The sequence below is a fragment of the Protopterus annectens genome, chromosome 5.part1 (assembly GCF_019279795.1).
Source record: "Protopterus annectens isolate FY-2018-M chromosome 5.part1, PAN1.0, whole genome shotgun sequence".
In the NCBI taxonomy this organism is placed as follows: domain Eukaryota; kingdom Metazoa; phylum Chordata; order Ceratodontiformes; family Protopteridae; genus Protopterus; species Protopterus annectens.
Window position 1 is genome coordinate 720,358,179 of NC_056736.1, and position 14,558 is coordinate 720,372,736.

The following is a 14,558-nucleotide window of genomic DNA, read 5'->3' on the forward strand; positions in this document are numbered from 1 at the left end:
AAAGAGCAAGGAAAGTTTTTACACCGGTTTGAGGCAGCCGCTGAAATCAATAATAGTTGGAAGCAAATCTAGTACAGAAAGGGGAGTTTCCATTGGAGAGAATGCACCGTGAAGTGACAAAATTTGGGATACCATTCCTTCATGGGAGAGAGGATGAGGCAGGCTGACATACAGAGGGAGCAGTTTCTACAACCAAGGAACGGTCAGGACAATGAATTAAATATTGGGACATTCACTGATTATAAGTACAAAGTAATTGATTTGAGTACTTAACAGTTTTCTGAAAAAGTACTACAAGTTCACAAAAAAGGTTTTACTTTCTTGCCTTACCATCTTTTAATGCTAAATATTAATATTAGAAGTATCAAAAATAAAATACCTGAACTCCAAGCCACAATAGCACACTACTCCCCAGACATAGTTGCTTTAACAGAAACCTGGCTAAATAAAAACATAGCTAACTCAGAAGTTCTCTCTACCGGCTATAATATCATTAGACAAGATAGACCACTACATAAAGGGGGTGGAACTGCCTTACTGTATAAGTCCAACTTAACTGTATGTCAATTACCAAACTCCTACCCCTCCCCCAATAATTGGGACATACTTATCTCACAACTTCAACTTCACCCTAAAAAGGTCATCAACACAGTTGTGGTCTATATTCCACCTGGTAATACACCTGCTAGCCTTGAAGACTTCTTCTCTTGGTGTTCTTCCACATACTCACAAGAAGCCTTTATTCTGGGGGATTTCAATCTAGATTGGTTCACCTGCATATCAGAACCATCAAGGAATCTAATAAATCTCCATGGCTACCAGCAGCTAGTCCAAATTCCAACTAGATGTGATAAAAAAATCTAAAAGGGAATCCATCCTTGACTGGGTCCTAACTAACAGCCCCACATTGTACCCCCACGCAGGCAGTCTCCCAGACACCTTAAGTGACCACAACATAATATACCTTATACATAGTAGAACAAGCATATGCAAAAGACCACTAACTATAAATCCACTAGAAACACAAACATTTCTCTCTTGAGGTCCTCAGTACTTTACTCTGTAACTGTGACTGGACCCCCCCTAAAAACCCTCCCACTTGACCAGGCTGTTACATTTTTCAGCAAAACATTTCTACAACACCTAGACACTGCCACTCCTTTGCGCAAAATCAGAGTTAATACCTCTACAAATCCCTGGCTCAGTAAATAAACCAAATGAATCCTCAAGTCCAGAGACACTGTTTGGCTTTACTGTCAAAAAAACAAAGAAACAGAAAGCCTAACTAAGTACCAAGAATTGCGCAACCATGCAAAAAAATGCATTAGGCTGAACAAAAAATCCTACTACATGACATTCCAAACTAAATACCAACACAACCCCTAAAAGTTTTGGAAAAATGTAAACCAGCTACCCAAAAGGCTAACCCCAAACCAACCACCCCTGACACTGAAGTTCCCATTGAAACACAATTCATCTCCCACTTTGTGAACTCAATTCTATCCTTAGTATCACAGGACAGTTCCTACTTCACTATCCACCCCAACACAAATAACACTAATACAAGCTTTACCCTCAAAACAGTTTCCACCACCGTAATCAAAGGCATGCTCTCCAAATTAAAAACCTCATCAACAGCAGCCAACTTACTCCCCAGCTGTTTCTTGAAACTCACAGCAGATGCTATTGCTATACCAATCTCCACTCTCATAAGCAGATCAATTGTTGAAAACCATGTGCCCAAACTCTGGAAAATATCCTATGTTACACCCATACATAAAGGCAGGACCTCCACTGAACTTAATAATTACAGACCCATTGCTTTACCACCCCCCGACCAAAATCCTAGAAAAATGCATCCATACCCAGGTGCTAAAATATCTCCTAGACAGCAACATCATGTCACCTACTCAACATGGTTTCAGACCTGCCCATCGTACCACTACAGCCCTCCTCTGCTTCACAAACACAGTAAACCATCTCAAAAATGAAGGCCTGCAGGTGTCAACTCTTTTTTTTGGATATGTCCAAAGTATTTGACATTGTCTCACACTAAATCCTGCTAAACAAACTAAACCAATATCACCTATCAAATTCCACTCTTACTTGGTTCCAAAGCAAATTAACTGACAGGTACCAAGTTGTGAAATGGGAAAATTCTCTCTCTGCTTAGCTGCCCATAACTATAAAAGTCCCACAGGGTTCTGTCTTAGGACCACTACTATTCACAATCTTCACAAATGACCTTCATACCTCCACACAGCATGCATCTATCATTCAGTATGCAGATGATACTACCTTAATCTGTGCTGCACAAAACATTCCCACCTTCCTGCAAACAACTCAACTAGCATTCTCTGACGTTGAAAACTACCTTACTAAAGCCCAACTTATCCTCAATCCAAAGAAAACTCAGCTTATGATTATAACCAGTCCTAACAAAAACACTGATAAGAGTCAATTTACTATCTACTCCACAAATGCTACTCCAGTCGCTCCAGTGGCACAGGTTAAGCTATTGGGAATAATCATAGACTCCCACCTAAAATTTGATAGTCATCTCAACTTAACTATTAAAAAAGTACATGTCAAACTGGGATCACTCTACTGTATCAAACCATTTCTTACCAACAACACAAGATCAGCCATTGCTCGCTCCCAACTTCTATCCACCCTACTCTATGCATCTCCCATTCTGACTAATCTCAACAAAACTGAACTAAGCAAAATGGAAGCCTGCTATAACAGAATTACCCGCTTTGCTGCAAATTGCTCATATAGAACTCATCACTGTACTGTTTGAAACAGCTCCACTGGCTTGATCTGCCCAACCTCCTAACCTACAATCAGTGCTGCCTCTGTCATTCTATCTATTACCTCCCCAATAAATGTTCTGCCCTCAAAAACTAGTACATCACTCAGCCAAAAGGCCTCTTAGATCATCAAGTAAACTACTACTAGAAGTCGCCAACAGCTACAGTAGCTTTGGAGACACAATGTATAGTAGTTCAGTGGCTAAAAAATGGAACATTTTCCCCACTAGCATACAAAACACATCATCCAAAGCCTCCTTTAAAAACCTCATTAGGCAACATCTCAAGCAAAGTTGGCAGTGCCGTGATTGCCCCCCAGGCTAGTGAAAGTGGATAAGGTACACATACTGAACCTAGAGTACTTGATAATAGTTTTCACTTTTACTCACAAACACTGGCTAATCTACAATGTATGTACTGTACCTGTGTACTATGTATGTATTCTACCTATGTTCCAAATTTCAGCTGTACACCACAAATCTATTAATTACCTTTATTTTTAAATTAATATTTTCTTGTTTGTTCTCTCCACTGTAACTGCTGATGTGCTGCATACCACTGTAAAAACTTGTCTATTGTAATTTGTGTGTAAACTGATCGTGTCTAAATATCTAAATGTAGACGTCATTTTTCTATGTGGAGCTTTTCTCCCCGGGCCTCTGCTGAAAAAGGGTCTTTTTAGCTCAGTCAGATAGCCCGGTTAACAAATGTAAAATAAAATAAATAATAAATAACTACTAAGCAAGAACAATCGGTTAACAAAATTTTACTTTTTACGCTGTATGTGCAAAAATTCAATTTAAAATATTTAAGTAATGATATTGTTGGTGAAGAGTATATATTCAAAAAGTAGTATATTTAATCTACCACTGCTTCCTATGTTTAATGCTTTTCAAGCTTTATGTAAAAAAATGAAAGTTTTGTTAAATAAGCCACCAAGGAATAAGAAATATAATTCATCCAATAATGAGGGGCGTGTTTTAATTTTCCTTCAAGCTATGATGGATATTAGATTTATGAAAGATGATAAAAGTGAAGGAATGGTCATTATGGACAAAGAGGCATATGTTAATAAAATGGTGGGTTTGTTATTGGACAGCAGTAATTATGTCCATGTTTCTAAAAAGGAAGTTGATAGGGTATATCAACAGGTGGATTTAGTCATTTTAAAACTGTTGTATAACAATAATATTGATTAAAGTGTTTATGATTTAATTAACGCTAAACATTCTAGAGTAATCACTTTTTTGGTATACCTCAGTTGCATAAATGTTTACATAATCCCGTTTTCAGCCTATTATTTCTGACAGGAAATCTATTACAGAAAGGATATCACTGTACTTGGAATCAATACAAAAATGTGGTAGCACAGAAAACTGAATCTTATGAAAGATATTCCTGGCATTTTTTAAGGAAACTAGATAGTCTAAAAATAGATAAGAAGTGGAAAGACCTCCTATTAGTTACAAGTGATGTTCTTCCTGGTATATTGCAATTCCTCAGAATAAAGATTTAGAAATAATGAGGAATTTCTTGTGTTCTTCAGATCAATACATATTGCTTATTATTGGAGGTGGTTTTAAGAAACATTTATTTTTACATTTAACAAAGGGATTTATAGGTTCATAGGTTGGTACTTAGCTATCGGCCCTAGGGCCTATACAAGTGTAGCCATAACAATTCCCTGGATATTTCTTCCCACAATATTTACTTCCCTGGACTCCTGTCTAGCAGGGCGAATGACATAATCCCAGGGGTGAATTTCCTATCTCCCATCCAATCATCAAAGTTTCTTTTGAAGAGGGCCAAGGAGGCGCTCTGCTTGACATGTATGGGCAGTCTATTCCAGAGTATGGGGGGGGTCTCTGGGTCAGGAACCTATCCCTCCAGCATGTTTTGTTCATTGTGATGACAAGGTTTAGATCCCTGGAGCGTGTAGCTCTGAGGGATAGGGATTTCTTTAAGTGGAGCATGTCCAACAGCTCAGGGTTTGACATGGTCTTGTATGTTAAGCAGAGATCATCTCTGAGTAGATGATATGCCACAGAGTATAGCTGGAGTTTTTTTAGACAGTCAGCATATGGCATCTGCTTTAGGCCTGTGATTCTTTTAGTGTGGTATTTCTGCGGTCTTTCCAACTGTTGCAGATGTCTTGTGAGGTATATACCAAACAGGGCATTATACTCTATAATGGGTCTAATAAGAGATGAGCACAGTGGGACAATGATCTCTTTTTTCTGGATGAAAAGCCCTTAGTGATGAGGTGTGCCACATAGAAGGATTTCCTGACTGTTGTGACGATGTGATTATCGAAGGGAGACCACTGTCCACCTGTGTCCCTAAGTCTCTCATCACACTTTCGATGTTTAGTGTACTGCCACCTATGTGGTAATTCATGGGTTCATGTTTTTTTTGCAAAGGGGATAACTATACATTTCTTGGCATTAAGCTTTAGCCCATGGCTCTGGCACCAGGCATCTGTTTCTGTAAGGCCCTTTTGTAGAATATCCACATAATTTGGGGATTCAGTAATGGCTCCCAGTTTGCAGTCATCTGCAAACTTTGTTAGCCAGAGTCCCTTAGTGTTGGTCTGTACTTCAGAGAAGTAGATGCCAAACAAGAGTGGTCCCAGGATTGAACCCTGAGGTACTCCACTTGTCACTTCTCTGGAGCTGGATTTGGAGTTGGCTACTTTTACAGTCTGGGTTCTGTCAGTAAGCCAGTTGACAACCCATCGAGTGACATAGGGATTTATGCCCAGCTTAGTAAGTTTATCTATGATTCCAGAGTGGGGGATGGTGTCGAAGGCCTTGGCGAGGTCCAGATAGGCTGTGTCGACCGTCTTAACCTCATCCACAACTCTGGAGACTGATTCAAAGAAGTCAATCAGGTTCAGAAGACAAAATCAGCCCTTCACGAACCCAAGTTGGGTGGGTTCCAGTGTTTGAAGGTTATGAACAGCTTAAGGGTGTAGCAAGGGGAGGGGGATAATGTAGCACCCACTTTTGTGAACCTAGTTTTAAATGAATCGGAACAGAGACATTTATATACTGCTGATTTTTTTGGACAATTAAAATTATATGTATGTTTTTTTTTTTGAAGACTGGCCTGATGAGATGCATAGATGGTTTAGTTCTTCTTTTTAGATGTGGAGATTGTCTTTGATAGGAAAAAAACATTGTTTTAAGTCCACTCTTTATAGGAATCTCATTTACATCAGCAACTACATACATGCCACTAGTGGGCATCCATATTATGTCAAAAAGAATGTTATAACAATTCAAGCAATCAAATTGTTTAGATTTTCTACAGACGATGCATGTTTTTACATTGTTTAGACACTTTCAAGAATATGTTTGTGGACAGGGGTTATAAGGGTGAATATATTTCTGCTATGTTAAATGGAGTAATTAAAGGTAGACAAGATATTTTTGTCTCCATTTTGAACAAAGTATAAAGAATGTATGGAAGTAGTGTGTGGGATTAAAGAAATTTGTAAAAGTAAAAACTTCACCTTTGAAAAAAGGAAAATTTATGAATTAATGAATTCCTTTCCTTTGACTTACAGTATAGATGATCACTGTATCAAAAACATTGAGAACAATAACTGGAGGATATTTCACAGGCATCCTGATATTTTTAATAAGATAGGTGATCAATCATTATTTGTTGGGAAGAAATGTCCAAACAAGAAAGGCATTTTGGAGAACTGTTCATATTATAAAGAGGATGTTTGAATATTAAAGGGATCCATAAGTGTGAATCTTGTACATTTTGTAGATGATATCTTTGAAGATACAAATACAATTGTATTTTATTACAATTGCAATAGTGAATGTGTAGTTTAGTGTGCCTTGTGTGAGACTTGTGATAATCTTTACATAGGTACATAGATGAGCATTTTCCTGTTATTAAGCATAAGGACTATAGTAATGCTTTTGGTAAACATTATACTATTAATTTAAATTAAAAAAATGTTTTTTTAGTGATAGATGAATTAAAAGATTTAGGTGAGAGGATTTGGACAATTTGTTAGACATTAAGTAGTTAAAATTGCAAGTCCATTTGAACGCTGGCAAAATGCCAGGGTTCAACAGCCATTTAAACATTATAAACGCTTGTTAAATGCTATAGACAAACTGTTAAATAAATGTATTATGTGGCTTACTATCAGAATCTTGAAGCTCACAGTTTTGAAACTCATAATCATGTGACCATAATTAATTTATTTTATTTTTTATTTTACATTTGTTAGCCAGGAGAGTCCAACTGGATATATGTCCATTTTCAGTGGAGGCCAGGGGAGAAAAGCTCCAGAGCAGTAAAATCATTAACAAGAGAAAGACTGTTAACCAAAAGGTTCATTAGACAATATATAGAGTACATAATCTTGTTACTTCTTTTTGAAGTATAGTACATATAAGATAGTGAGTTAACCAAAGAGTGTATTTGCCAACATTCACAGGTATAGAGGTGTTTAACAGCAGGTATAGCAGGAAGACAGACTAGATCACTTCCATAACTCATTTCTACACGAGAGACATGCTATGTCCTTTAGGTTTCTTTACAGTGTTCAGTGATATTACCACCCCATGCAGACATTACAAAAGCAGTACATAAGCTGTTACACTAGTAGCTGGAAACTGAGACATATGAGTTACTATCCAGGGGTAGTACAGGTACATAATCTGTGATTCAGGAAGTGAGTTTTGAGTAGTTTTTTGAATTGGGTGGAGGAGTTGTTATTTATTATGTGGGCTGGAAGGAGTTCTGGATTTTAGAGATGAAGTGGCTATAAATGGATGTACCTGCCTCATTTTTCAAGTTTAGTACCTTAAGGAGGTGTTGGGTACTTGATCTCAAGGATCTGGTAGTGGTGTAAGGCTGGAGTAGTTGCTGCAGGGCTGGTGTGTTGCCTGGATGATGTAGTACTTTGTGAGCAAGTGCTAGTTGGTTGATTTGAAGGGTCAGGGGGAGTTCTAGCCAGTTGAGTGTTTTGAGGCTTTCACAATGGTGGGTTCTAGAAGGTGATCCTGTGGCAAATCTGGCTGTTTTATTGTAGCAGCTATCTAGTTTGTTGACCTCGATTTTTTTGGAGATTGGTAAGCATGAGGGAGTCGTAAAGTAGGGTCGATAGGAGGTGTGTCCTGGCTGTAGTAACCTTAGAGTGACTGGTGAGAAACTGTTTGTTGCGATAGAGTAGACCCATTTTTCTGTGGACTCTTTTCATGGTCTGGGAGATATGAATATCAAATGTAAGGTTAATGTCAATTTCGAGGCCTAGCAGTTTGGCGTGACTGCTGCGTGTGATGGTGGTGTTGTTATGAGAGGACATTGAAAAGTTAAATGAGGAGGGTGGAGATCTGTGAGGGCTGAAGAGGAGTAATTTGGTTTTGGCTGGGTTTAGAATGAGGTTTTGTTAGTGATCCATGTTTCTGTCAGGGAAAAGCATTCTTGTGTTAGGGAGAGGAGGTGGTCAAGGGAGTTGGCTGCACAGATAGTGGTGGTATCATCTGCATATTGGACTATTGAGGCCTTGGGTATGGTGGATGGTAGTTGATTAGTAAATAGGGTGAAGAGTAGATGACCCAGGATGGAGCCTTGGGGTACCCCTAGGGAGACAGGCAGTAAGGGAAAGAGCTGATTTTGCCATTTTACAGCTTGTTGCTTACCATCTAGGTAGCTCTTAAACCAAGAAATAGTAGAGAAACTGAGATTTAGGGTGGTTAGTGTATGAAGCAGTTTTTCATGGTTGACTATGTCCAAGGTGTTAGAAAAGTCTAAGAGAGTTGCAGATACTAGCAGTCCATTGTTTCTGTGGTTATTGACAGTATTAATGAATGGTGTAAGTGTGGTGGTGGTGCTATGGAAGGTTCTGAAACCATGTTGCTGAGTGGATAGTAATTTGTTTTCTAAGAGGTACTTCATCAGTTGCTTGTGGACAACCTTCTCTAGAAGTTTTGATGGGGGAGTAGTATAGCTATGGGCCAATAGTTACTAAGTTCTAGAGAGGTACCCCCTTTGTGCAGTGGTGTAATATGTGATATTTTCCAAAGATGGGGTACTTTGCACTCTGAGATACATTGAGCCAAGCTATACAACTCCTTGTTTTCCATCCAGAACTGAAACAACAGGGCAGAAAGTTTTTTTTTTTTTTTGCGTACTCTGAATGACCGCAAGCAGCTCAGCTACTATGTTGACAGGTCAAAAACCTTCAGGAATTCTGATTAATTGTTTAGGTCCTATGAAGGTAAAAAAAAGAATATCATTGTCAAGACAGACAGTTTTGCATGCTTTTGTTTTTGGTTACTCTCACCATAACAAGACACTTTCAGCCAGGGCCAAGGCCTACTCTACCAGGGTTTTGGCTACTTCTGTGGCTTTTTGGAATGGAGTGGAATCTAGAAATATAGTAGACGCAGCAACTTGGTCATCTGTGCACACTTTCAGAAAGCACTGTGAACTGGACTCTTTCTTTAGGTCTAGGTCGGGTTTTGCTAGGACTACTCTCCAGATGCTTCTGGATATCAGCCGCAGTGGTGCAGCGGTTAGCTTTGTCGCCTCACAGCAAGAAGTTCTCCTGTTCGATTGTTGGCTGGAGTGCCTTCTGTGTAGAGTCTGCATGCCCTCCCCGCAGTTGTATGATGTTAAAGACATGCAGGTAGGTGTGAGCATGAATGGGCATGTCTTCGTTGAAGGTTGGGCATCAGGCTGGCAACTCGGCACCGTAAAAATCCACTGCCAATCATGAGTGGACTGGAGTTTGGCTGTGGCGACCCCCTAACCGGGTAAAGCCGAAACTCTTGAGTCTTGACTCTCCAGATGCTTCTGGATACTGGCCCTTCTTCCTCCTTCTCCTTTTCTTTGTCATCTTTGGTATCTGCTTTGTACAGCGTAGGCTGCTGCAACAGTGATTGAATAATGAACATTATGTTAGTAGGCATACCATAACAGTAGATGTTTGAATAGATCACTGTTTAAAGACTTTATTAAGAACACAAGAAGATGACAGATAAAACCCCAATGAAAGACATCCATGTGACATATAAGAATATGCAAGATCTCAAGGGGTGTTATTGACACTGATGGATTCTTTCCGATAAGAGTGTTATGATGGAGGGGCTCTTGAATAGATCACAGTTGCAAGAGGAACACCCTTCTTCCTTCCCCCTACCTTTATTCTACATTATTCCAGGGTGTAGATATTGCCCTTTTCCTTTGCTCCTATCGGGTACTTAGCCATCAGGGCTCTACTTCCCTTACTCTGAGGCAAGAAATCTCTAGTGGTTTGGTGCCATAACCACGGACTTTATTCTGCTTGCCTTAGGCTGCTCAGCAGTTAAGTTTTATGCAGCATGGTGTTAAGCACTGGCAGCTGCATACAACTTAATGGCATGCTGCATACTACTTAACCACTGAGCAGCATGCAGCATGCTGTTAAACACTGGAAGCTGGCCAGTTGTCATATCCTTGGCATGTCACTCATATAGCCTAGGCTATTGCAACAACTATTTATTTGAACATCTACTGTTTTGTTGTTTACTTACACAACTGTACTATACTTACTTTGATAAAATCATTGTTTTTACATTGCTAAAATTGACTGAAGTTGTAAAATGACAGAATGATGTGTCCATACCTCTGAACATCTTAGCAAATGAAATCTGGACAAAGCCTAAAACAATGGGGTACAAAGGCCTGAAAATAAAGACAGATTTTAAATATAGTTCTTAGAAAGTTGCTAGAACAGCAGGGTTTGTGTCACCATTCAGGGGTCTAGGGAAGTAAATATTGTGGGAAGAAATATCCAGGGAATTGTTATGGCTAGGCTTGTTTAGGCTATAGGGCTGATAGCCTAGTACTAACCTATTAACCTGAGAACCTATGCATTTTCTGAAGGATCTGAAGTCTGAAATTGAGATATATGTCATTGTTTAGGGATTTCAATCCACGGTGATTTCCCGGGAAACCACAATTTTTATGAGGAAGAAACCAAAAAATATGAAGCAAAACTCTGGACATTCTGTGAAAATCTGGGCAGTTTAGAGCTATGCATTTACACATACCATTCAAAAATAATGACAAACTTGAATATGTGATGGCATGTAACTACAGTAAAGTCCTTTAAAGGTTATATTATTGCAGACACCATGAAAGAGACAGTGGAAGGATAAAAGAACAATAGAAGAAGTAAGAGAGGTGAATGCTTAGTGAGGAGAAGAACCTGAGGAATTTTTATATCCCTTATTGTACAAGTTACAATTTACTCACAGCTTTATGTTTCTTTAGTAAGGGCGTTATGAAAAACTGTTCTCTCATATGGCAGAGTGCATTCTACTTGCAACACAATGAGTGATTTAGTTTCCAAAGAAAGCTTTGCCTTGGAAGACAAGCCTTTTCAAGTGGAAACATACAGCCCGCTTCAGTGGAATTATTCCTTCTGCAGGCCACACCTGTTAGTGCAACCCCTGCTGCAGTCAGAGGGATAGTTTCTGATCAGGTGTAAGATAAGCTATGAAATGCACATACCTCTCAAATGTCCAGATTTTGCCTCATATTTTTTGTGTGTTCCTCATAAAATTTGCAGTTTTCTGGCAAATCACTGAGGATTGAAGTTAATAAATAATGAATGTCATTTGAGTTTTAGACTTCATAGTTATAAAGAAAACTATGCTAACACAAAACATTTTATTCTCTCAACTTTATTTAAAATAAATAATATTTAAAACTAAAACATTTAAAATGCTTCCCTAGTTTAGGTATTTGCCCCTCCCCCCATTATTTTTCATTTTGCCCAGATTTCTTGTTTTAAGAGGTTGAGAGGTATGCTAGTAACACAGTTCCCTGAATCTTGTGAATATGGGGGAGGGTTGATCAGCTGTCTGAGAACCACTGTGCAGTGGTGTTGACTAGTCTGGCCATCATTTGCCTACCTGTGTACTTAGGTATATATTCCCCACCAATCAGCACACTTAGGTGTCCATCCCCAGCCAGCTGTGTAGGGAAATGAAAGCAGATGGACACTTGACTGTGACCAAAATGCTGTTTCCATGCTAGTTAGCATACTTAACTAGGGCACTGAAAGCAGATGGACACTTGACTGTGACCAGAATGCTGTTTCCATGCTAGTTAGCACACTTAACTAGGGCAGTGAAAGTAGATGGACACTTGACTGTGACCAGAATGTTCTTTTTGTGGTATGTTGGCACACTTACCTAGTGCAGTGAAGCAGATGTACATTTGGCTGTGACCAGAAAGTTATTTTCATGGTATATCAGCACACTTACCTAGTGGAGTGAAGCAGATGTACATTTGGCTGTGACCAGAATGTTCTTTTTGTGGTATGTCGGAACACTTACCTAGTGTAGTGAAGCAGATGTACATTTGGCTGTGAGCATAATGTTCTTTTTGTGGTATGTCTGCACACTTACCTAGTACAGTGAAGCAGATGTACATTTGTCTGTGACCAGAATGTTCTTTTCATGGTATGTCGGCACACTTACCTAGTGCAGTGAAGCAGATGTACATTTGCTGTGAGCAGAATGTTCTTTTCATGGTATGTCAGCGCACTTAAGTAGTTGTGGACTAAGTAGTACCCCAAGCGCTGTTGACCTTTGTCCTTCCTGGCCGAGTGACCTTCATTGCTTTGCATTAAACATTTAGGACATGTGCATTTATGGCTTGGTAAACTTATCTGAAGTATTATTCTAATGTTGCATTTCATATTGCAGAGTGCGCAAATTGAAGGACACAAGAAAAACAGTGTACGACACAAGCTTGTCTCTTTGACACTAAAGAAGAAATCAAAACTAACTGAGGAGGTAAGCAAGTTCATCTAAGAAAGATGCTATTAAAATGTATCAAATTTTCCTCTGCTTTTCTCCAACCTTCTAAGCTAGTTGATATACAAATCATATGCTTACTTGGCACAAGTTACTGCTGTATTACTGCTGTGTTTTTTTTCTTTTTCTTTTTTTTTTTTTGACACTGCAGTCTGTCTTGATTTGACCTAAAAAGGATTCACGAGCATTGTTATATTATAGGTTGTACAAACATATATATATATATATATATATATATATATATATATACCATTGGTGTTGTAAGACTTTGACAACAAAAGAAGCTGCCCCGCTGTCAGAATTAATTCACAAACCCTAAGAACCCAGGTTGAGAGGTTTATATATGTTAATTGCTTTGGCAGCACAATTCAGCCAACAAGAAGACTGAACACATCTCTAAGGTAATATTCAGACAAATAAGTTCATAGATTATTAGTAAGCTATCTGCCCTTGTGGAGCATTTTTAGCCTAGCCAGTTACCCATGTGAGAATCAAACCCTGTTCCTTGTGTCTGTAAGGTTAATCATTATGCCAACTTAATTTTAAAGCACCCAACAGTTTCCTGCATGATAACATGCTTTGTAAAGGTCCACTCCCCACTTGTTTTCACATTACAAGGAAATGTGTTTAGTAAATTATTTATTTTTCATATAGTTAGCTATGCACAGAAATTAGCTGAATACAAGTAATTTGTTTTCATTCAGTAGATCCCACCAGTCTGTAATAGTTGCTCAGAGAACATCCAAAGAGATATTTATATTAACTACAGGTAATTTAGCAAGGACACTGAAGAAATTGTCCTGCTTCTCTGGCAGGTGTCCTTGTAAAGCAAGTGCTTCATTCCAGGGGCATTACTGTTGTTATTGTGTCTTTCGGCTTTTCCCGGTTGGGGTTGCCACAGCGGAACTCCGGTCCACTAATGATTGGCAGTAGATTTTTACGTGCCGAGTTGCCAGGTCTGATGCACAACCTTCAACGAAGGTACGCCCATTCACGCATGTCTCCACACAGAAGACGCTTTAGCTGAGAATCGAACAGGACAACGTCTTACTGTGAGGCGACAATGCTACCGCAGCACCACCACCGCAGTCATGGAAGAAAATAAAATTTGTGAAGCTAAGTTCATAATTGAAGACTTTGAAGTAATGTTGACTGTTAAACGCTTCCATAAAGAAAGTAATACACTAAACAATGTTTGTCATAATACAATGCTGAGTCTAGTTTGAAGGTTGTCTTTGTAACAATAGATTAGGTAAATAATGGTGACTGTGTTTTTACAGGAGAGAGAGAAAGCAAGATAACATTTAAAAACTGTCTTGTGGCAACAGGGTGAATACGTTTTATTTTGATTATTTGTTAACCAAGTAAATCCACTGGATGTAAGTATCTCTTTTTTTCAGGGGTGACCCAGGAGCACAGTCTGATTAAGTGACTTGGTCAGAATTGCAAAGTTTTCAAGTAGAAACTCAGGGAATCAAATCCAGGACTACAGCAAGGAATTTCTTTGTAGCTCATAGTTTTACCTTCTGAGCTAAACTGACACGACTAGTCCATTGCATGAAATGAGAACAGAAACTAGAAAATTGTTTTCAAAATAACAGGTTAGCTGATTGTGTCAAGAGACCTGCTGATGACTGGTTTCACTGTTGCTTCAAAGGAGTTTAAAAAAATGTATGGACCAAGTTACCACTGAAAGAGGTACACGAGATGTTGTGATTGTTGAGGTGGAGGGCATTAAGTGAGAAAGAGTCTAGCCAATGGAGCATGTGAATGATAGCTTGGAGCAGATGGGTTTCCCAACATCAGTAATACATGCCTAGAGGACTATAAATTGTAAGTTTACAAGAAGCATGTCCAAAAAGGGAAAAAAAATGTCCAAGAAGACAGTATTCTCAAGATCAGA

The 14,558-nt window shown here is 38.9% G+C and overlaps 1 protein-coding gene across 1 annotated transcript in view; it reads left to right on the top strand.

Annotated features, from left to right (window-relative positions):
• The window catches only part of MYO7A (myosin VIIA), a 1,588,820-nt gene that overhangs the window by 841,051 nt on the left and 733,211 nt on the right, over positions 1 to 14,558 (top strand). The window contains exon 26 of the mRNA XM_044073349.1: positions 12,545 to 12,634. Within this exon, the coding sequence (XP_043929284.1) occupies positions 12,545 to 12,634 (90 nt within the window). The remainder of the gene's footprint in view (positions 1 to 12,544; positions 12,635 to 14,558) is intronic.